At 34.2% G+C, this 22,200-nt stretch overlaps 1 protein-coding gene, 1 long non-coding RNA gene and 1 pseudogene across 7 annotated transcripts in view; 2 read left to right on the top strand and 1 right to left on the bottom strand.

Moving 5' to 3' along the window:
* LOC105428460 (uncharacterized) overlaps positions 1–15,828 on the top strand; it is a 59,717-nt gene extending 43,889 nt beyond the window's left edge. Inside the window, exons 2-8 of one of the 4 annotated variants that reach the window (XM_011640797.3) lie at positions 2,708–2,880; positions 10,757–10,818; positions 11,244–11,451; positions 11,528–11,693; positions 12,202–12,477; positions 12,894–13,300; positions 13,697–15,828. In XM_011640797.3, the coding sequence (XP_011639099.2) occupies positions 2,804–2,880; positions 10,757–10,818; positions 11,244–11,451; positions 11,528–11,693; positions 12,202–12,477; positions 12,894–13,300; positions 13,697–13,841 (1,341 nt within the window). In that variant the 5' untranslated portion in view covers positions 2,708–2,803 and the 3' untranslated portion in view covers positions 13,842–15,828. The remainder of the gene's footprint in view (positions 1–2,707; positions 2,881–10,756; positions 10,819–11,243; positions 11,452–11,527; positions 11,694–12,201; positions 12,478–12,893; positions 13,301–13,696) is intronic. The other 3 variants (XM_011640805.3, XM_089075830.1, XM_011640800.3) reach the window with 3 other exon arrangements.
* Positions 4,498–13,824, bottom strand: LOC148936673 (uncharacterized). 2 transcript variants are annotated; one of them, XR_016138984.1, is made up of 6 exons: positions 13,687–13,824; positions 12,922–13,308; positions 12,197–12,434; positions 11,525–11,719; positions 10,150–11,431; positions 4,498–10,073 (listed from the first exon to the last, which is right to left on the bottom strand). It is a non-coding gene; the product is annotated as an uncharacterized LOC148936673 (long non-coding RNA). The 2 variants fall into 2 exon arrangements; XR_016138983.1 differs by having other exon boundaries at positions 11,525–11,708.
* Positions 15,829–16,161: 333 nt separating the features above from the next.
* LOC105428467 (kynurenine/alpha-aminoadipate aminotransferase, mitochondrial-like) overlaps positions 16,162–22,200 on the top strand; it is a 12,943-nt pseudogene continuing 6,904 nt past the window's right edge. The window contains exon 1 of the transcript XR_016138981.1: positions 16,162–22,200. This exon is cut by the window's right edge and continues 512 nt beyond it. The product of XR_016138981.1 is annotated as a kynurenine/alpha-aminoadipate aminotransferase, mitochondrial-like (transcript).

Raw genomic sequence — 22,200 nt, 5'->3', positions numbered from 1 at the left:
TCGTTTATAAATGATAATGTACAAAGAAGAGGTAATTTTATAGGACAGTATAGAAATGGAGAACAAGGCGATTGTTTGTAGGATATTGCGCTCAGAAAAATATGATCAATATATTATCGCTTGTTTTAGATCGTTGAAGTCGTTAATAGACTTGGATATCAATAAAAATTGTAATGTAAAACAAAAGTAGAACTCGTAATGAAAATATTTTTTTTCGCATTTATTATAAATGTATATGTGCATACAATAACAAAGATCTGCAAGAAATATTAAAATTTAATACCCATATATATATATATATATATATATATATATATATATATATCATTTTTTAAAAATATTTTCAGTATATTAATGAATCATTATTAAAATTCTTTTGTATTGAATATTAAGAAAATATCATCAAATATCTTATGTGAGTTTTCTTAAAAATATTATGATTTTTGTATAATATATTTTAATAAGATTTCCTATAAAACAATACATATACATATAATTTATAAATTATGCAATTTATACAGATCATATTTCTTTTATGGTTAAATAATAAGAAAAAGAAAAATAAAAAAGAAACTAATTGGTTTTACAATATCTAAATATTCATGACATAATTTTTTTGTACAGGAGTATTGAATATTAAAATATGCACTTGTAAGCTGCACATGCAATTTTTCGTTCAATAATATTATTTAATTTGCTTTATATAACTAAATTCTCTTTATCATTTCTGCGTTTAAAAGGCAAGATTGTGAAAAAGAATATTTTATCAGTTACATGTTTTGACATAAGATATAAAATATTTTGTAAATAAGTTTTATAACTTGTAATATTAAGACGTTGGTTATTACTTTCTCGAATCTCAATTACATCCCACGAAATAATTAATCTGCGTAACCGGGTAATAATGAACAAGCCTGGCGGATTAATCTCGCGATGTCGCGGTAACAGAGGAACAAATCAATGAGCACGCTTATGCGTACGTGTTCAGAAAAAAAAAAAACGCACTACCACGCACCAGTCGCGAGAGACCCATTTCGAAGAAGCAACAGTGAGCCGGCGGCCGTGAGCTTTGACCCGGTGACCCGGAGTGCGTGGGTTGCGCGGGGGACTTGACGAGGGATAGGAGGCGCAGGGAGAACAGCAGGGGTGGTCTTTCTCCTCTCCATGCAGGATGGAATCGATACCTGCCTCTCCTACCAGCCCAACCAGCCACCCCTAGATCCCCACAGCGTCCGCCACCCTTCGCTGTTCACCTTCTCGTTCGAGCAGACGGCAGGCCGACCGACCAGCCAGCCGACCGTTTGGGGGCTGGAGAAAGTCGAGGAAATAAAAGCATAGCGCGCCGTGCCGCTCTGTGTCGGCCAACAGCCACAGCAAACTCTGCCTGCTCCGAACGGCACACCTGCGGCACACCACCACCCATTTGGGAAAATCTCGCTCCCTTTCGGGGTTGCTCGCTTACGCCCTTACATCGTGCGAGGATACGTGATATAATTGTGCACTGACATAAGCCCAAGGAAGACTGATTAACTACGGAAGTACAAATTGATACGTCACGAAAATAATATATATTTTTATATTATTATTTCTTTGCGAAGATACGTGATTGATCATTCATAAACAAGAACTTTCCTCGAAAAGCTTAATTCTTTGACTGATACGATTCTGACGAGCACATTTGAATAAAAAGCATCGCGAATTATTAAGCAGTGTGTTAAGCAATATATTTTCGATTAATTGATATTTTTAAAAGAAATAATATTTACGTACTGAAATATATTTTTCATTGAAGGGTGAATAACAATTGGGGATGATTGATATTTATTTTTAAATTCTTTCTAGAGTTTATTTGTTAGTTGAGAAATTTTTATGTTAAATTCGCAATAAAATTCACTATAATTATAGTTATAAATTTGTTCATTTGGGTGTGTGCTCAAGTTAATTTAGTTCGGCATATGATAATAAATGGCTTCGAAGTAACATTTATCACCATCAGGACGCGCGTAATATCAAGCTCTGAGTAATCGTTATCCCGTGAAGCCACCTCTTTCGGAGACCGTGGCTGCGCTCGTCTCTCACGCGCAGACCACGCGTAATAATTAATTAATTTCCTCGTTATTCGACTATCGATCGAACGGTTTGCACGCAGTAGCGCATGTAAGAAAACCCGTTGACCGAATTTATCGCATTTCGGCGCTCAGAATGGAAATGAAATGCAAATATTAACATCGTCGACTAGCGGACGGTGATAGGACGATCTCAGTTGTTTTAAAGAAAAATCATCGACCCTGTGATCTGGAACGACTTGCATTTAATTGATTTTTTTAATCAGCAATGCTAATTAGGATAATCAAGATAAAATTGATGACAACATTGACGAAAAGAATATAAATTCACTTAATTAAAAGCAGAACTGATCAAAGTAATAGTTAAATATATGATTAGTAGTAATTAATAATCATAATTAATGAGGATTATGATATAATAAATTTGAGACATTTATATACAAAAAGTAAAAAAAGATATTTTCTGAGTTCTTTGAAAACGGCCGTATCTGCGAAGCGTCATCCTTAGAGTAATTAATTTCTTCTTAATTAAAGCACGAAACGAATTATATATTCCTTTTCATTTACCACTGATCTTGCTTGCCCGTGCCCGTCTTATTTAACTGCGTTATTCATCACTTTAATGTTTCTGTGAACTCCAGGTACAAAAGACCCAGTACCGACGAATGTAATAAGAAGCGTCTCAAGAAAGATCGGCGAATCAGGAATGCTCAATTACATCACGCCATACATCAGAGATGTTGACTCCTCGGTGGGCTCCACGTGCGCGAAATGGCACCTTAGTTAGGCGGCAACACCTGCCTGAAATGGCGTTGTAAGCAAGTTTAAATCGATCTTCGATTCCGCTGCACCTACCACCTCAATCGCCCAGTGACCGTTTTGACAAACACTCGCGAGTGGTAATATCGCATAAAATGTTTTCTAACGCAAACCAAAATAAATTTAAAAATCTTAATAAATATTTTTTAATTTTTTTTTTTCTTAATATGAAGATACTTTGCTTATAACAAGTAATAAAACAAGTTTAACAGATTAAAGTTTACAATTGAATGCAATGTACGTTATATTTTTTATTACAAAAATTAAAAAAAAATATTTAATTTCAAGATTTCTTCGTGGTGATATATCAGTCGCGAAAATATTTGCGTATTTCGCCCGTTACATTTTCCACTAAACTAGGTTAGGCAATGTGCATACTAGGCCGACAAGAAACTGCGCTGATCGGAATCGCATTGCTGCAGTATCTCGTCTTGGAGATTGAAGAGAAGAGAGATATTTTCACTGCGGACTCAGACATTTAGGAAACACATCCTTGATCAAGGAATTCGTGAATACAAAATAGGAAAGCGCACTGACGTTATGACTGAATATGCTCGAGTACAACGTAGGTAGAAAAGGAAGAGGATTTCGAGGGCTGCATGTAGCAGGAGAGGAGAGCACGTTACTTCCGGTCGATGGGCATTTATCGTTGATGGTATATATTGGTTTACATGTCTCGGTCAATAATACAATTTAAACGAGCTCTATCCGATTGACAATCTATTGCCAATCTAGCCTTCTCTAGACATTCAATCGAGTTTCTTTGATTCTTTCGACTCTTCAATTGTACATGCCATTGGTGCAGTAATTAATCAATAGTAGCACAATACGTAAGATAATAGCCAACGTTATATAGTAAATAATAAGATTATGTTTTTTATTAATACCAATAGTATCGTTTATTAAACGTGCTTAAATATATTCTTTTAAATGCAGAGAAAAATAACGTAGCATAGAAAAATAACAAATACTATATTAAAGGAAATTATTTAAGGAACATAAAATCAATGGAAAATTAATAACTATGAAAAAAAATAACACTAACGGTAGTAATATCAGTTATTCGATAAAAGAAATCCTCGAAAAATATGAATCTACTGATTAAGAGGTTATTTCGGCTCAGCTTGCGTCACCGATTGTAAAATTGGATTTTAATGATTCCCGACACGAGAGTTCTTTCTGTCGGACACAATGGATATTACAACGTTATCCAGTACTCAGCTAGTTTCAGGTGAACTGGCCTGAGCTTGAGCTGGCGGAATGGTTTATCGATTTCAACCCTTGTCCTCTTTATCCTTTATTTTCTTTATCTTCGTCATGCACACACACACACACACACACACACACACACACACACACACACACACACACACACACACACACACACACACACACACACACACACACACACACACACACACACACACACACACACACACACACACACACACACACAAAACACACACACACACACACAGCGTGCTGCCCGGAGTCACAGTCGGTTTACGTTCGAATTAACAATTCGTGTTTTATCATCTTCGCTCTTAAATCTTTCCCATTGTATGATATATTACGTCATGTTCGCATAACTGTGAAAAATTACTGTTTTCGTCAAAAGATTGTCCATCTCTCGATTTAATCTCGTTTTTTACAATCCCGATTTAATTTTAAAAGATTTTTACATGTAAATATCTGTCTAATTCTTTGTTTGATCATCGTGCTTTTGCTTTTGCTTGCAACGCCCTAAAAACGATTGGATTTTTATTTATTCACATAAATCTACGAATGAATGCCGCCATTGACTCGGTTGTCGTAGCGCGCTCGTTTGATTTATGATTTCGTATTTCGCGGAATATCGTTACATTTCGAATCGTCCGAGGCGAACGTTACGACGTTAAAGGTGTCGCGCGTTTCGGTTGAGCGAAGCTTGCTTTGGCAGGGTGGTTTATCGATTCTGTCCCTTTTCCTCTTTACTCCCTGCCCTTTACCGTTTTGCACACGCTTTGCACATAACCTAGAGTTACGAGATCGCTGACGTACTCATCATGATACGAATTTTCGCGTATCAACTCCAGGTTCTCTACATTTCCAAAGAAACAATCATTGGAATTCATTTTAATGATTCATTTAAAAGTTATATCATATGCAGTTATTAATAATTGCAAATTATGAAGAATATTCTTCCATATATTTAATAAACCTATTGTCTTTCAGAGATCTTATATTATACATTTCTCTTCCATCTTCTTTTTTCTAAGTCACGAGTATAATTGAGTTTAATCTTAAACTTTAAAATAAAAAATATATAAAAATATATATCATATTTTAATAAATGTACAATTTTTTATTCACAATTAAAATACTTTTTTTTTAACTTAAAGTTTGAATCGTATTTACAATTACACACGTGTTACATATAGATATTATTACGACTTTCCAGAGTGTGCATTGCGCGAATTGATCAACAGAAGTAATAAAATAATAGGACACAATATTCTGCGATTTTGAAGTAAGTTGCAATTAACGGAATAACTTATAATGAATAATTCTTTCTGATGGCTTTTAATTTTCCGATAGCGATAATCTCAGCAGCATAGCATAGAGCTAATTGAAACGATTTTTCAGACAAAATTTAAGCAAAAAATTTATTTTAATATATACAACAAGAAGTACATAACAAGAAGTTAGAGTTATAACAAGAGAATTATAACAAGAAGTACATGAAATAAATGAAATATTGAATCTGTTAAAGTCTTAAATTATTGTCTAAACCAAGAATAATCTTGATTTGTCTTGTGTTATACTTTCTTATAGCCCTAATGAAAGCCCTTGATTAATCCAAAACATCTAACAAAACGTAGAAGTAAAAAGTTCTGATTTTAAATCCAGCTTCAAAATCCAGTTTTAAAAGATATTCTTTCAAGAATAACTCGAATATTATTGATATTGCAAGGAAAGAACTTAGATAGAGTTATTTGAATTTTTGAGATTATTTACAAATCCTTAAAACTGAAACTTTCATAACATTAAATGGTCTCATTTTCACAAGAGACAACGATGAAATCGTGCAACAAGACAAATCCGTCCGCCGAGTTGATCCGTGATTCTTCAGCTCTTTCCCTCTTAGTCCGAGTCTTGATATTCAAATGGTATACATCGTTGGTCGTCGAGAGATTTTAGCAAAGATCATAATCCGCGAAGCGGTAGCGAAATCGTCAAAATGGTCTGGCATTCAACAGGCCTCGAACCAGTGACCCAAATCCGTGGCGCTTCGAGACGTACGCTTTTCTGGGATCGGATTATCGGCCGGCACGTTCCCACGTCCAATATTCTTTTAATTCTTTCGCTCATTTCGATACCACGCAAAACAATATCGCGTACTTTTATACTACGTACTTTTATACGCAAACGTCAGAGAGTTCGATACGTGTCGATATCGGCACTCAAATCTTTTCAAAGCGATAAGGTAAAATGGAATATATGAGAATATATAGATAACACTCTGTAATAATATTAAAGTATCACTTATCGAATTGATAAACAAAATTTTGCAAAGGCAGCGTAAAATAATGTTGCATCGCATCGTAATGAACAGATAAACAATTTTACAATCTATAAAAAAAAATATTCTTTTTAATTTAATATTATATGTGCTATATTTAATATAATATGTACGATTTTAGAATGATGCATATGTGTATTATAATTCTAATTTTATTGGTTCATACGAAAAATTGCATTATTAAATATTTTTAATCTTTTTTTTATTTATGTGCCGTACTATATTATAATCGCATTAATTTATATTCTCATTAATCCTATATCCACTCAAGTCATATTATTATATACGCATATATAGCATTTAACGCTTAAAATATTCAGACAATTTAAAAATCCGATATATCATTTAGTAAGAAAGATATTTAGTTCCGAAATATGTATACGACAAAGCTTGTTATTAATAAATAAATATTTAAATAAATATTTAAATAAATATTTAAATATGAGAACAATAAATTTACATAATATAAAAATTACAATATATTTAAAATGATTAAAGCTATATAATGTATACATATAATGTATAACATGCTAATTAAGATTCCCTCATTTTTCACACGTATAAATCTTTTTATATTTAATAAAAGTAGATTACTACTTTTTTAATGTAAAAATTACAGATGTTTCGAAGACTCAAGAAAACATATTTATTTTTATCAATCAAATTTTTTATTTTATATAATGAAAGATATACATTTACTTAAGAATTTTATATTGTCTCCAAGCATCATGAACGAAAGACATGCGCGCACCGTGACTGCAAAATCGCCAAAACGAAGTTAACCCAAATCCATACATATCGTAACGGTGTTTTCGAGGGGACGAATTATCGGACGACCCATTTTCGTCCCAATGTCGCGCCAGTCCTTTTTGACCGTTTGCCGACGTGGAAATGATAACACGCGCCTGCCGGGTGTCAAAGAGGAAAAATGGCGTTTGCCGGATGTCGATAAGACTCACCCACCCAGTTTCGCGAACTAAACGGAAAAACGTCTCCCGACGATTCCCACGTCGCGGTATTTACGCGTAGCGCAAACTTTTGCGAATATTTAAAAGTTATCTGCTCACCCCGTAACTTTCTCACCTGGACCGAGTTTTCGGACGTCGATATGCCTCGGACGTTGCGCGCGCCCGCGCATTCTCGCGAAAGTTAGGCGCGACGCAAATTTGCGTTTCAGAAAGTTACGTACAAGTCTCAGCGAGACCTCTTGGCACGCAGCTTCCCAAAAAGTTCCATCTTCCGAATGAAATCTTATTCAACGAACTGAATAAAAATTCATCTTAATAATATGTCCAATTCTATTTGAATGAATATCTAAATGATTAAAATAATCAACATATTTGTTTTGATACTACAAAGATTTTAAAATTATTTAACATTCAAAAATTTATCACCAAGTAAAATTTCTCAAATATATTAAAATAAAAAGATATATATTTAAATCCTAGAATTATGCTCGTTCCTTTCCCTCGTGAAAGACAAAAATTTTAAAAATTGCTTTTTTGCTTTTTTCATCGTTTTTTTTTTAAATGAAATTCAAATAATTCTTTTACATATGAACATTCAATTTTTTTCAATACATTCAAATAATAGAATCTTCACTTGGGATTTCTCTGCTTCACTGAACGAGTTAATAATTGCGAAAAGTGCTGACTTTGAATTCCGGCTGGGAGAAGACAAAATGACTCCCCAACTGATTTACAGGCTTGTAATTCGCTTCGTCGTCAACGTGGAAAGAGGAGGAGAGGCTCGAAAGGTACAGATTATCCTACTTCCTTTGAGCAAAACGGTACCAAAGAACGAAGACCGATCTGTATGTTTGACTTCGTTGGAACGTAGCCGTTTGATTATACCACGCCCGTCTAATATTATACCTTCGCTGTTCCGGCAGACTCTCGGGCTGCATTGTACGCAAATTTAATGCCGCTTAATAGCACATGCGCGGAGCAGGATCTACCTCGGCAATCCCCTTCAAAATTTCATCGGCGGTGCTATATGTAAGCCGCACGGTGCGATCGTTAGAACGCATAACGGGTAACGCGTAAGTCGATATGCTCAATCGCGTGTTATGCAGGAGCTACCGATGCAGTTAAGCTGAAGATGTAATGCAGTGCTGATTCTCTAACGTGCATTCCTACTATGTAGGAATGCACCGTGTACACCGTAGCATTGGAGAATCGCTCGAAAAGTAGCTTTACTCGCCGATTAAAAAATTAAAATGTATGAATTGTGAAAAGATTATTTTATTATAAGATTAGAGAAATTTATACGCACGTAAATTATATAAACATTCTTCCAGAAATTAATTTTAGAATGGTAAAAAAATATGTAGATTTAAAAAAAAGAACCTTGGTATAAGAAAGTTTTATTTTACTTTCATCCTCTCTGTATTATGAATGATCTATAATAGGTTGCTTTTCGTCATATTTCTATTTAACATCAATCTTTTTCTATAGCAAAAAACATTAAGAAAAATTATTATTAAATGTATATATATATATATATTTTGTTATAAAAATTTATAAGTGAAAAATGGCTTGTTGAAACATCCTGTATATCACATATTTTTATTGGAACATCTTATATATCGAGCGGCAATTAGCAATGTAATAATAAGAGACAGTAAGAAAATATGCTAATTACGAGAAATTTTAATAGAAATAATATCTTTATGATAATTTTGCATCTCTGCATCTAAGACTCTTCTTTTCGGTCGTCTTGTACAACAAATAGTAAATAGCTTTCGCTACGTGGTGAGAATTCTGTGGAAACCCACTGGGGGATTTACTGCGCCGTTAATTTTACGGGGGGTACGGTTGGTGAGAGCACATGGAACAATCTTCTCGAACGTGGAGCATCCACAGGTTGTCGTGACCTAATCTGACCTAACTCGAGTGATTAAGGACGTTGAATCAATGGAGAGGAAGCGAAGATATTTCAAGGGCGACGATATCTCTTATCAAATCATTATCTTCTCGTTAAATTATTTTTAGCTTTCTCAAACGAAGAAACTTGTTAAATTTCGTCGAGCATAAAAGCATAAAAATGCCCGATGAAATGTAAGAACTCGATATTTCTCCCAGCAATCTGAAATATTGAATTCAGCAAATAAATAGGAAATTTTTCGGTCATCGGGCAGATAGTCGTGTAGTTCGATACTCGCGTATAAGTTTGAAACGCGTATCAGCGAAATAAGTGAAATCCAGCTTTTTACAAAGTCTAGTCCTTTGATATTTTTTTGTAATATCAATTTTTCGAAAATAGCAAAAATTTTTTAAAATATTTAACCATTAATAATTTTTAAATTTTTATTAATACTAATTTAATAATGTGAAAGGTCAGACTAACTTTATGAAAAGGTTACAAAAGAGTGAGTAGTAATCAATATGCAATTTTATGCGTCACTGGTTTTTTTCAAACTCAGATATTAAATCGATGAAAAATTTATTCATTTCTTATTTATTTACTCTATGCTATACTTAGATATTAATATTTATTCGCTCTCTCGAAATATTAAAGTTACTAGATTCTACAGCACATTTTTGCATCGTTAAATAGACCTCTTACAACCTCTTTGAAGAAGAAGAATCTCATCATGCTATTTGTGATTCCGACGGTCGTAAAAACTGAAAATAATATATTAAAAATTTTTGTCAATTACAAAAATTACTGTCCAGTTTTTGCAACAATATAGGTACAAACCTCTCTGAAACCAACAGATCCGCGTCGCGTTCGTAATAATGGCGAAATAAGTTACATTTTGTGAACAATAGTTTCTTTCCACTTTCTTTTTTTCTATTTCTTTTAACAAGGTCTAGTAAGAAACCTCATAATGTAAATCTCCTGAAAAGCTTGATGACAAGCGAATGACGCCGTTCTAGAAAAAATTTTGGACTTGATAGATTCGTTCAGATGCCGTACGCTTCGTTGCGCCTAACCATTGGAGAAGTAGGCTCGCGAAGGTGGAATCAATACGTGAACCTACAACCATCTCTACGTACACAATGCTAGCCGGCCAAGCCCGACGAGAGCAATGTGTACGTACCACCCTATACCTCTCATTTTCTCCGTCGACTGTTGCTCAATGGTTGTGGCCCTCTTCTCGTGTGTGTTCCTCTTTAAAACTCCTCTCCTTTCTCCCTCTCCCCTTCTGACTCCTCCGCATATGTCCCTACTCTTATTTGCGCCGATTTTCTTCACTTGGTTCACTTTTTTCCTCTTTTTTTTTCTCTTACTTTCGGAATAATGTAAAATCCTGCCGGGTGAATACCAGCTCCCTTTTTGACGGCGCGCCTTCATTCTGTTCCAGGAAATTCAGCGCCGTCACTCCATTTTCGAGCCCAGCCAGCGCACGTTGGCCGACACAGTTCGGTAAACAAATGCTCTCGATGTGATTTACAGCTTATGCACTTTCCTTCCCCTAAAGTACTTGCAAGTAATTCAATTCCTTCAAATGTGATTGTACTTCCTTTCCATTTTATTCTCTTTCATCATCAGTTTGATGTTTACAGTTAAATCGGTAAATAAATTTAAATTGATAGACAAATAAGGAAGCCTTTTATCCATTTTTCCTATATTTCACTCCCACGTAACAGCCCATTTCACAGAGGGTCTCTTACAAGCTTCGGAACTGAAATCTATCTTTTTGAGAATGTTCACAAACAATTTACAGACATCTTACATTCAGTTCAAACACAATTTGCAGAGTATCAGCATTCTGCTCGAATCCGCAAATCTATATATTCCTCTTTTCTTCTCGCGCACGTGTAACGACAACGAATCTGTTTGATTTGCAGGAATGGGGAGTGTCGGCAGCAACGTGACAGGGACGACGACGACAGATCCGACGACGTTCCTGCCAGACGCAACGCCGACTCTGAGCGAGCGCGAACAGGTCAAAATCGAATTCTACAAAACGTACGACGTCATGACGGGAATACGAATCGCCGCGACCCTCGGCGGCTTCTTCAGCTTAATGGTGTTGCTGGTAGTTTACAAGAGCAGGTAATTTTAGCTAACATGAATAGATGCTTATGTTGTCATTAAAGCACAATTAGAAAATCATTTATATATTTACTAGATGCAAAGCAAGCAAACAACTGGAAGATCCGGCTTTGACCGCAGCGGCAGCTGCAGCGGTCGCGGAAGCTGAAGCCGAAGAACAGGCACTCGCCGCCGCTCTTGAGGCAATCGCCAGGTTACCACCCAGGCCGGGTCGTGGTCCAAGAAGGTCGTTGTGCGTCGAGGTATGTTGTAATAATCTTAAATATTCCTTTAATATAATTAACAAGCACGTCTCTAAAATGAAGCACAGTCTTTGAAATACCTCTTTGAAGCCATTACCATTAAGTATAAAATCATCAATGTTTTAGTTTTATATAGTTTTAGTTTTATAAGAAATTAATTTATGTATTTTAAAGCTATATTTTCTTCTCTATTTGCAAGAAATTATAAAACTCAATATCGATGTTTATTATCAGATAAATTTTATCAGCTCATAATTGCGTATCGCAATTAGGTATTATTTATGAGAAGATTTTACGTTAAAATATCACTTAGTTAGTTCTGCAGTTTTTTTCAAATAATACAGTTTTCCATTTTCTGACATAATATAAAAGAACATAAAAATTTGGATTGACGCCAAAAGTGCCATAGCACATTTCGGAAAGTGCTCTCCATTTAACAAATTACGTTCAATTTGTGATGTGTCCGTTCGCAAAACACACTTGTAATTGAAAGAAATATTTACATCAGATGAACCAGTCTCGTTCACCCATGGTGGCACCTCGCTTCGCCTCAGTCGGAGGTGGATACGACGCCCTGCTGGCACCGCCAATCAGACAACCGAGATTGGCTCCCCCGGTCGATCACAGAAGATGTAGCTCGGTCACCTGTAGCAGCACTGGAAGTAGTTATCTGGAACGAAGGGGTTCAGCCATGGTGATGCCGTGCCTTCCGCCTCCTCCATCCTACCCGCGTCACGCCGCCTACGATGAGCCATGGGATTTATATTACCCTATCGATATCCAGGTAGATTATTAAATAACTAAATAACTAAATATTTACGACTGCAAAGTGGCATTTTTTTCTAATTCTTAATTCTCCGTGATAGATTCTTTAATCTCACTTGTTGAGACTAAATTGTTCTGCATTTTTTTTCGGTTTCTATTTTATAATTACTTTAAACATAATTATTAAAATATATTTTAAATAATGCAATTACTTATTATTATAGTTCTATCATAATAAATCATAATTACTTTACTATTCCGTTTCAAATGATAATTTAGTTCCAAATAATAAATAAAAATTTACAATTACAAAAATTTACAATTACAAATTTACAATTTACAGTTACGAATAATAAATAAAAATTAATTGAACGTTTAAAAGGTATCAAGACGTTATTCTTCAAAATTTATTAAAAATTTTCGTTATGTAAATAGGTAATACAGCCAACTCCAGATTTATCACCATGCGGTAGTGAGGCCGGTCTTTACGCCGGTGCAGTCGGCAGCCTTATTGCAGCGTCGTCGGGCAAAAGAGCGCCGTTGGCGTCGATGGGCAGTGTGGATCCCCCCGAGCCGGACACCAGGTCGCTCGGCTCCGATTCCGTCTTCCTAAAGAATGAAGACGACGAGCAATGCGTCGACACGGAGGACGAGGTCTCGGGTTTCTCCACGGACTCGGACGCGCCTGGACCGAGTTGTCGGCGGTTCCTACGGGTGCCTTCTAGGAAAAAACGGATCCCGGAGAAATGGGACGGATGCGCGGGCTGCGTGCCCAGGCGACGGGCCGGTAATAAACCCTGCCAAGAATGTTTGACCATCAGTGCCGCCGTCGAAACCTCCAGGTAGATTCCTATTACGAATTGTTACATGAAAAAGATAAATATTGTTATCGTAAAAATCGCTGCGTATTTAAACGTATAAGATTTTGCTGCTAACGAGTTATATAATAAACATGTATAAATTTAATAATTATAAAGAAACTAGTCATTTTGATTTGCTTCAAGTTCTTATCATTGAAATAATAAGATTGAAGAAAAGAACAAAACGTTGTTATCGAAGGGCACGTCATAAAAGGATCTAATTATTATCTCCATTTTCATAAATTTGTCATATATATATATTTGCACTTGATTCTTCTTTTAGTTTTCTTCTTTTTCTTTTATAAATTTGTGTTATTTCAATATATCTTTTTTAATTTTTCTTTTTAATTTTTCTAATTAATAAATACTTGATAACAGATCGCAACCAGCCTCAACGACAACCAGTAGCAGTCAGAGTAGCGTGGAATCTCCACCGTGTTCACCGCCGATCGAGTTGAGGCACAGACCACCAGCGCCATTGCCATCAATCCCGCCAATATGGTCCCAAGAAACGCTCTTTTAGGCTGCGTCTTTCGTAGTGAGCATGTCCTTCGACCTGTTTTTATCGGGACACAAAACTAAATCCAGAATGTCGACATCCGAGGAAATCATTTGCCTGAAAAATTGAACTTTATCTGTTCACCCTGTCATACCTTTAAAACATAATCTCTTCTTTTCTGGGATCTTATCGCCTATTAAAATAATTTTCTATGAATTTGAAGATTCAATCGTATATCGTATTCATTATCCGTTATATCGGATAATGAACTCAATTATAATTTATGGATGCAAAAATCGTTGTATGCAATTGTTACAAAAATATTTAAAAGTTTGAATTTTAACACAAAATTTTAAAAATACAAATAAAATTACAGACCGTAATCCTTAAAAATTACAAGAATAACGTAAAGAAAATCTATAACGTAAAAAATAAAACTTATCCTTAGATGAAAAAGAAAGAGAAACGTATAAACGAGAAATGGAAAGAAGAACGACGAAAAATATTTCCGTTCGAATGCGAGAAATATCGGAGATTTTCGATATTACGGCGGTGACTCTTGTCCGGAACCGGAGCAAACTCATCTTAAGGCAGTTTAAATCGAAGGCATTTTACGTCGACTATGTGGTACACTCCGTGTAGCAAGCACGGAACCTGGGTCGGTTTGAAAGATGCGTCTGCGATCCATAGCCGAAGACGAGACAAGGCCGACGGTGACTTTAGTTTAACTCTACCTGCGATCTCATCTACTGACATATTTCAGACGTCTGTCTATCCCGTCATGTTCCAGAATAAATTCGCGAACAATGCATATATGCGCTCAGCCGGATTTATCTGAAATTTCATTTAACTGCATTGTGAACTTCGTACAACTACCAGCATTCTGATGCATCAAAGATTCCACGCGCGATTTATCTGGCATCGCAAGTTGCATTCCATCACGATCTTATTTAATCGAAGAAGATTGGGCGATTTCATTGTTTTCCGTTACTCAGCCATATTTTCGGTCAAATTTCCTCGTAGCAAGCATCCTCCTCGTAACACGATAGGTGCACATCGACATCCGTGATCCATTTAACAACGAAAACAAGCAAATGCACTTCCTCGTTTAAGACATTCGTGGCGTCCTAAATGGCGTTTATGAAATCGCTCGAGATTTCGGGATCTCGAGTGGTCGAACTTGGGATAAGGACGCATGGTGATCTATATCGCACAAAGGAGTAAACGAGCGGAGAAACTCGTTTCGATCGATCAGGGTGAATTGCATAACTCGCAACTCAGGAGACTGTCGAGGGAAAGCCAATGTCGCGGGGGAAATAGGGAATTATTTTTATACAAGCGCGACGATAATCAAGCTCGTTGAACTGATCGTGATGCTTCTCGTGAAAACAATAATACGCGCGCAATACTCAATTGTATGACGTCAATGCAACATGTGATTGTCAACGAGATGAGCGGATGGGAGAGTGAAAAAGAAAGAAAAAAAAGGGAGAGAAAGAGAGAGAGAGAGAGAGAGAGAGAAATGTAGGAATGAGAGAGAAAAACGAGGGAAATAGCACTCTCGTTCGGATAGTCGTCGAACCGGTATTCTCTGTCGCAATTTTTCTAGCAGGGTAAACCGCCAGTTTGTCGTCAATCCGACGTTTCCCTAACGCAAGGAAACAAAACGTATTTCTATTCGTGTAATCCTGTAAGCTCTGTAAGGTTTTGAGTGTACGTGTACGTGTCTATAACCCTGTTGCGTACGATAGATAAACACCGTGCTCGATGGAGGGGAACCGGAAACAGAGCGATTGCCGTAAACGATCTCGGCGAACTAAACTTGCCAAAGTTTCTTGATCGCCGTACTTTCGCGAGGCGGTCTATTTTATCGGTCGTTCCGCAAAGTTGTTTGATAAATTTCTATCCGAATTGGGTTACCGATCGATTGGATATTCCACTGATAGCAGAAATCCCCGCAATCAGACCTGTAATTGATCTACAAAAAAAAAAAAAGAAAAAAGAAAAATAAGATACTCGAAAGAAATAAAAGCGAGACCATACCAAATTCTTCCATTTTTAGTTCTTCATTCCCGTCAATTCAGTGATATTAGCTGACGAGAAGCTCGCTGGGTGTAGAAAATCGAATTTATTAAAATGTTAGAGCGTGTCGGTGTAAAGAACAAAAACAAAAGAAAAGAAATATATAGTAGATGACAAACATATGTATTTATCATTGACGAGAGCAACCTGTGTCTATTTTCGGTAAAAAACTAAAACGTAGTTTAATCGAGCGAGCCGTATATGCCTCTATGTCTACATCTGGAGACTTTTCCGCGGAGGCTAACATCACTGCCGGTCAGCCCCTCCAGGCACACGACGATAAACGAATAAAAAAAAAAAAAGCAGAAAAATACAGTAATAACACATTTACGTAAAAGCAAAACGAGCGTACGAGGACTATCTACTGTTGTTCTAGTCAAAAGTTTGTATAGTAGACGAATAAGACGAAGACCGAGAAGTTATTATATATCGGGATAAAAAGAAAAAGAGAAGAAATATAAAAAAATGTAATAAGGCGCCGCGCACACAGTGCCGCGACAGTTTTTAGATAGGTGTATATACACGTCGTGTTACGATGCGTTATGTTGCGTTACGTTGCGTTGAGCGTACACGACGGCGACTCGCCCCCGCCGATCGACAAAGAACGGAGGGAAGGAGCGAGACAGTAACGTCGTCTACGTGAAGAAGAGAACTTTATATTACGTTGGCTGCGTTCCAAACTTCGCCCCGGAGGTACGAATTTAACAAGCCGCAAAACAAGACGGGAAGTACTAGAAATGCGAGGAAAATGTATAGTCAGGCGACTACATGAAACTACAAACCCATGTAATACCCTCTAGTAATTTATATACGGCTATCCGTTACGTTCTTGGCCATTAGGCCAAAAAAAAATATCAACTTTTGCGGACCTAGGAGATTACGAAAAAGTTTCTTGAAAGGAAAAGAGAGAAAGAGAGACAGCGAGAGATGTCCAAACTTCAAGGAATACACATAAAAGTTTCGTGATAAATAAGGGAAAGTCCCTAATTGGATATCGTATGCCTTATTGAATCATTGTTATATATACGTATAAAAAAGCCGACATTTCACTTGAGAATTGCGATAACGTTGCGAGAAAGTAGTCGTAGCAGGAGGCGAAGTTCTAGAACGCGGTTCTGTAGGAAAATAAAACAGAATTATTACTACCGCGAGGTGCGCTTTGCTATACGCCGACACGCTGACAAATTCGCTCTAATCAAAGTTCCTTTTACTATGCATTTTTAATTTTAACAAATGCCACGTCGAAAACGACTAGAAAAAGAAATTTATTAAATATTCCTTCGAGAATTCCTGGCGTGAGCCACGTATTTGCACACTGGTATGAACTTTGCATTATGTAGTTCTATTACAGCTCTCAATCTTGTTGCAACAATAATTTCTACATGACACGAAGATCAAACATTCTTGTTTATATTCTTTGATTAGCCGGAATTAAATAAAGTTTTCAACGTGTGGCGTGCAGCACATCGCTCCGTAGTCGCGCAAGACAAGGAGCTTGAAAACTCGCGAGTGCTGCCGAATTGCCAAATGTAACAATCAAACAGTGTCTAGTTAAAGTATAAAATTCAGAAAGAGCCGAGAATGATTTATGCGAATTATATATATATATATATATATATATACGCGCGAATAGATATGTGAATGCGCGATTGTGCGTGTGAGTGCGTGTGCCAAGTAGTTTAGCGCAATTTTAGGCGGGCGGAACGTATATACTATAACTATATATATATATATATATATATATATATATATATATATATATATATTATATATATATATATATACATATATAAATAGGGCGAGTGTGCGAGACTTTTTAGAGACTGTATATGAACGAGTCCGTGTCGATTGATTTTAGCATTTAACGTTCGTACAACCACGTAAACCTTCTCTCGGTGCCTTTCTGCTGCACTTCTTCCATCGTCGTTTAGAAAATTTTACACTCTCTTTACTATTCTCATCAACCACACTTTCCTCCCTTTCTCTCTTCCCCCATACAAACTTCTCCTTAAGAGTGTTCCGCGCGACGCCACTAGGAAGTTGAACGTAAAATGAAATTCGCATGTTTTCCGTTTCAGCTTTTTTATTTTTAGTCAAAAACAGATTAAAAATAATTTTATGAAAGAATATCAACAAAGAACAAACATAAAAATATAATAACAGAAAAAACATTAATGTACGAAAGTATCTTTATACGATACAATCTTAAAAGGATTGTTTAAATAATTATAATATAAATATCATTACATTCATTAAACTTATTTTAAGAAACAGAATAATTTAATAGAATTAGTTAAATAACATTACTTTATTATTAATTTCAATTAAATATTAAAAGCAATGATTTTATGTAACTTAAATTAAATTAAAATTAATAAATTATTATACTATATCTGTAATATTTTTATACTATTTCTATAATATTTTTATGCAGATACTTCGTCATTAAATTTTTGTTGAATTTAAATAACTAAAAAATTTGTTTAAAATCTCAAATTTAAATAATAAATATAAAATAAATAAAAGAAAGATCGTTAATCATCTTGCTATTGCAAATATTGGAAAGAGATTTTATAATTTTTTATAATTTTAGTAAATAATTATAACTAATTGTTTTAAAAGTGGTACTTTGCAAATAATATTTTGCAATAGCTAATAAATATTTTTTTATGAATTATGGATATTTTTTCAAGTTAACTATTCAAGCTAAAAAGATTGTACAGTGGATCGCACGGAACCTCTCTCATATTACGATTATAGACCTTCGTACTTTTATAATTTTTCTACTCTTTGACACTAGATATTTTTAAGAGTAAGGTATTGTTATTAGACTTGCGCCTAGACTCATTGAACATCGATAATGATAATTATGTAATTTCTCTTAATTCACGCTAGTCGTTTTAAAATATTATCACATTTGCTTTTAGTTGATTGATTTATTAAAGACATTTGTTATTAAAACCAACCAAAAAAATTATTTCTTGAAAATATTAAAAACGCCGTTTATTTTAAATTATGAATTTAAAGTAATTTCAAAGGTGCTATAATCATTTCAGTCAACAGTCACTTCTCTTCAATAATATAGAATCTTCAGCTTTCTCTTCCTTCTTTCGTCAGTCCCGCTTATAATAAATTATTTGTTTTGCTAAAGTAAATATTCACATAAGGTAAATTTTTCCGACTTATTATTTTGTTTAACTGGTATATACCCTCAGAACAATGAGCTTAATGAGTATTGAACTAATGTCAATTTTACATTTGCCGACATTTTACCTTTAGAAATTTATAAAAAAATATTTGGATTATTCTCCTGCCTCTTCGAAACAATAAATATATAAACATAAAAACATAAATTTCAATATTCATAAGTATTGCGTTTTCAATCATATCAGATGATTTTGTAATAAATATAATTATGATATAATTCTTCTGTATATATACAGGATGAATCATTATATAGATGCACAGGGTTATTATAATACAGATTCCTTGATACAATTTTCTTAATTAATCTAAAGCATTTTCTTAAGTAATTTAAATAAATTTAAAGCATCTAAGAAAAAAGTTAATATAAATAAATTTATACTGTAAATGAACCATCCTGTATATAATTACAAATACAAAACTTTAGCAATTCTTTCAGTTTTCTGTATAAAAGATATTATATTCCTTGCTAATTCTACTATTTCTGTTTCCTATAATTATTTACTTTTTTTATATGTATGTGTAATTTTATTCAGGTAATTATGTTTAAACCTAATCAGATATTATTTTGATGTTATTTGATGTTATTTTGTAAGATTAATAATTCACTTGTCATAAGACCTAATTCTTGATTTTATTTTGTATCAAAAAATATTACTTGCTGAAAAAAACATTCATATATCTTTATAACTCATGTCTGATTATGTTTGAACGCTCACTATTACCATCGTACTTCCAAAAGATGCACAAAAGGAAGATGCACGTCTGTGTGACGCTAATCAAACATTCGAAATACCAAAAGATTATACTGTATCTATATAAAAAATTTCAATGTGTTTAATTTATTAAACTTTTATTTATTAAACTAAATCTAAAAAAAATTAAATTAAGAAAAGCGAACACGACGCATTACGTTCACCGCTTTTTAACGCTGTCAGCTTTACAATTAATGGAATGCAAATGTGCGGCTTCGAGATGTGCACCGTTATCCGAAGTGAAATTTTAGTTAAATCATTAAATAAATTCAATTCTAAATTAGTGATTTAAATAAATTTTTAAATCACTTAATTAGAATTCAAGAATAGCTCCTCAGAAACTACAACTTTGAAATTTGATAATGTGAGAGTCCGTGCGAACGTATCGGTTAACGATGAGAGAATGCGCGTGTTACACAAACGGACGCCCATTAATTGCGTTATCGTTAGAACGAAGGAACAAAAACTGACGGCTCGATAATTAGCTCGCAATAACCTAAACGCAGGCGCAGTTGTTAAGTGTTCCGTTTTGTAAATAGCTCCACGGCGAACCGTGTTAATTACGAGACTTGGACTTGACAGTAATGCGAAAAAACGCAAGATAAATGATAACGAAAACCAATGTATAGCAAGAACGGCCTCAAAAACGGTACAGAGATATTCTGTCGACCGACACGACGGAATGACAGTGAATCCGATGATGCAATTTGACACGAGTGACAAATTTGAAAACAGACGTCAACGCTGAAGTATTTATCAGTTGCAATACTATCAATGTTTTACGATCATTTATTATCTTTGAAAATATATCAGCATCGATTATGTGACAAATGTTTCGTATAATATTTAATTTATAAAAATTTTTGCTACACAAGATTAAATTAAAAAGAATAACATTAAATAAGAAACACACACACACACACACACACACACACACACACACATATTTTATATATATATATAATTAAAATATAACATTGAAACATAGAAATTATTGTACGATTTTATTGTTTAAATTTATTTTTTTAAATAGTAACAATATCAAAGTTACATTAGTTTACATTAAAGTAAATTAAATGAAAATTAGAAATAATAAATTATATGTATTTATATTTATATAAATTTTAATTATACAATTAAATTTAATTCTTCATATGCGTTATCGAATATACTCTGATATTACAAATTTATTACAAATATGATATAATATTCAATTAAAAAACATTAAGTAATTATATATATATATATATATATATATTTTATTTACTAATTATTATTCAAATAAAGTATAATTAATTAAATATGTAATACACTATAATTTATTATAATTAACGAAATATATTTTTCCAAAAAGTGAATTTTGAAGATATGATAAAATATTGATGTGAAAATAACAAAATTAATTTTAAAAAATTATATTTATAATAAAATTGGTGGTATACAACGCCACATTTCAAAATAATTTATTTAATATTTAAATTGAAAAATATCTTTATTTTTATTTCTCGTGATATATAAAAAATTTTGAGATTTAACCATCAAACGTTTTCTTCATACTTCATAACTTCATAACTTTGCGTAAGACTACGTAGAAAATTGTTATTCTATCAATGTGAATCTTAATTTCCCACAATCTTATTTTTATATATTTTGGTTGTTCTTTATGACTATTAACATCGTTCAAAATTTATTACGGAGAAACGATTACAGAATTGATTACAGAGAAACATAAAGTTAATGTTAGCATGATAAGATAAACTTATGTCTGACAAACAACGTGCAACGAGCCCCGTCTGTCGGTCGCCAGAATGAAACCCGAAAGCCAAACGTTCTGTTCGACATCGATGGCTCTTTTTTTACTCGGAATCGATCGAAAATCCAACCGACTGGGCCGATCAGCGCCGCGCGCGTATGATCGAACGATCGATATCGAACAGAGCGCTTATCGGGCAACATAATACAATAAGTTATTCAAAATGTTATCCGAAACGTTAAAGGGAAAAAAATAACGTAGCAAAGGCGATGGAAACAGTGACATACACGTTTACAGATACACGTGATTATCCACACAAGTATACATACATACACATACACATACAAGATGTTAATAAATTGGAATAAATGTTACGACTATATTTCAAAATTTCTATTTTCTCTTTTCAATATCAATATCTTTATCACGATAAGACTTTATAAAGACGAGATAATCATCTCATTAAATATAATCATCTCATTAAATTCAATTTCCCAATAATAAATATATTTATAATTATTATGTTCATTGCTATTTTCGTAATTATTATTATTATTTTGCTTTCATATTTTATAAAATATTCACGTCT

The sequence above is a fragment of the Pogonomyrmex barbatus genome, unplaced genomic scaffold (assembly GCF_055798465.1).
Source record: "Pogonomyrmex barbatus isolate J1 unplaced genomic scaffold, ASM5579846v1 scaffold2, whole genome shotgun sequence".
Lineage (NCBI taxonomy): Eukaryota > Metazoa > Arthropoda > Insecta > Hymenoptera > Formicidae > Pogonomyrmex > Pogonomyrmex barbatus.
The sequence above is the reverse complement of the archived record's forward strand: the minus strand, read 5'-3'. Positions and strand labels throughout refer to the sequence as shown.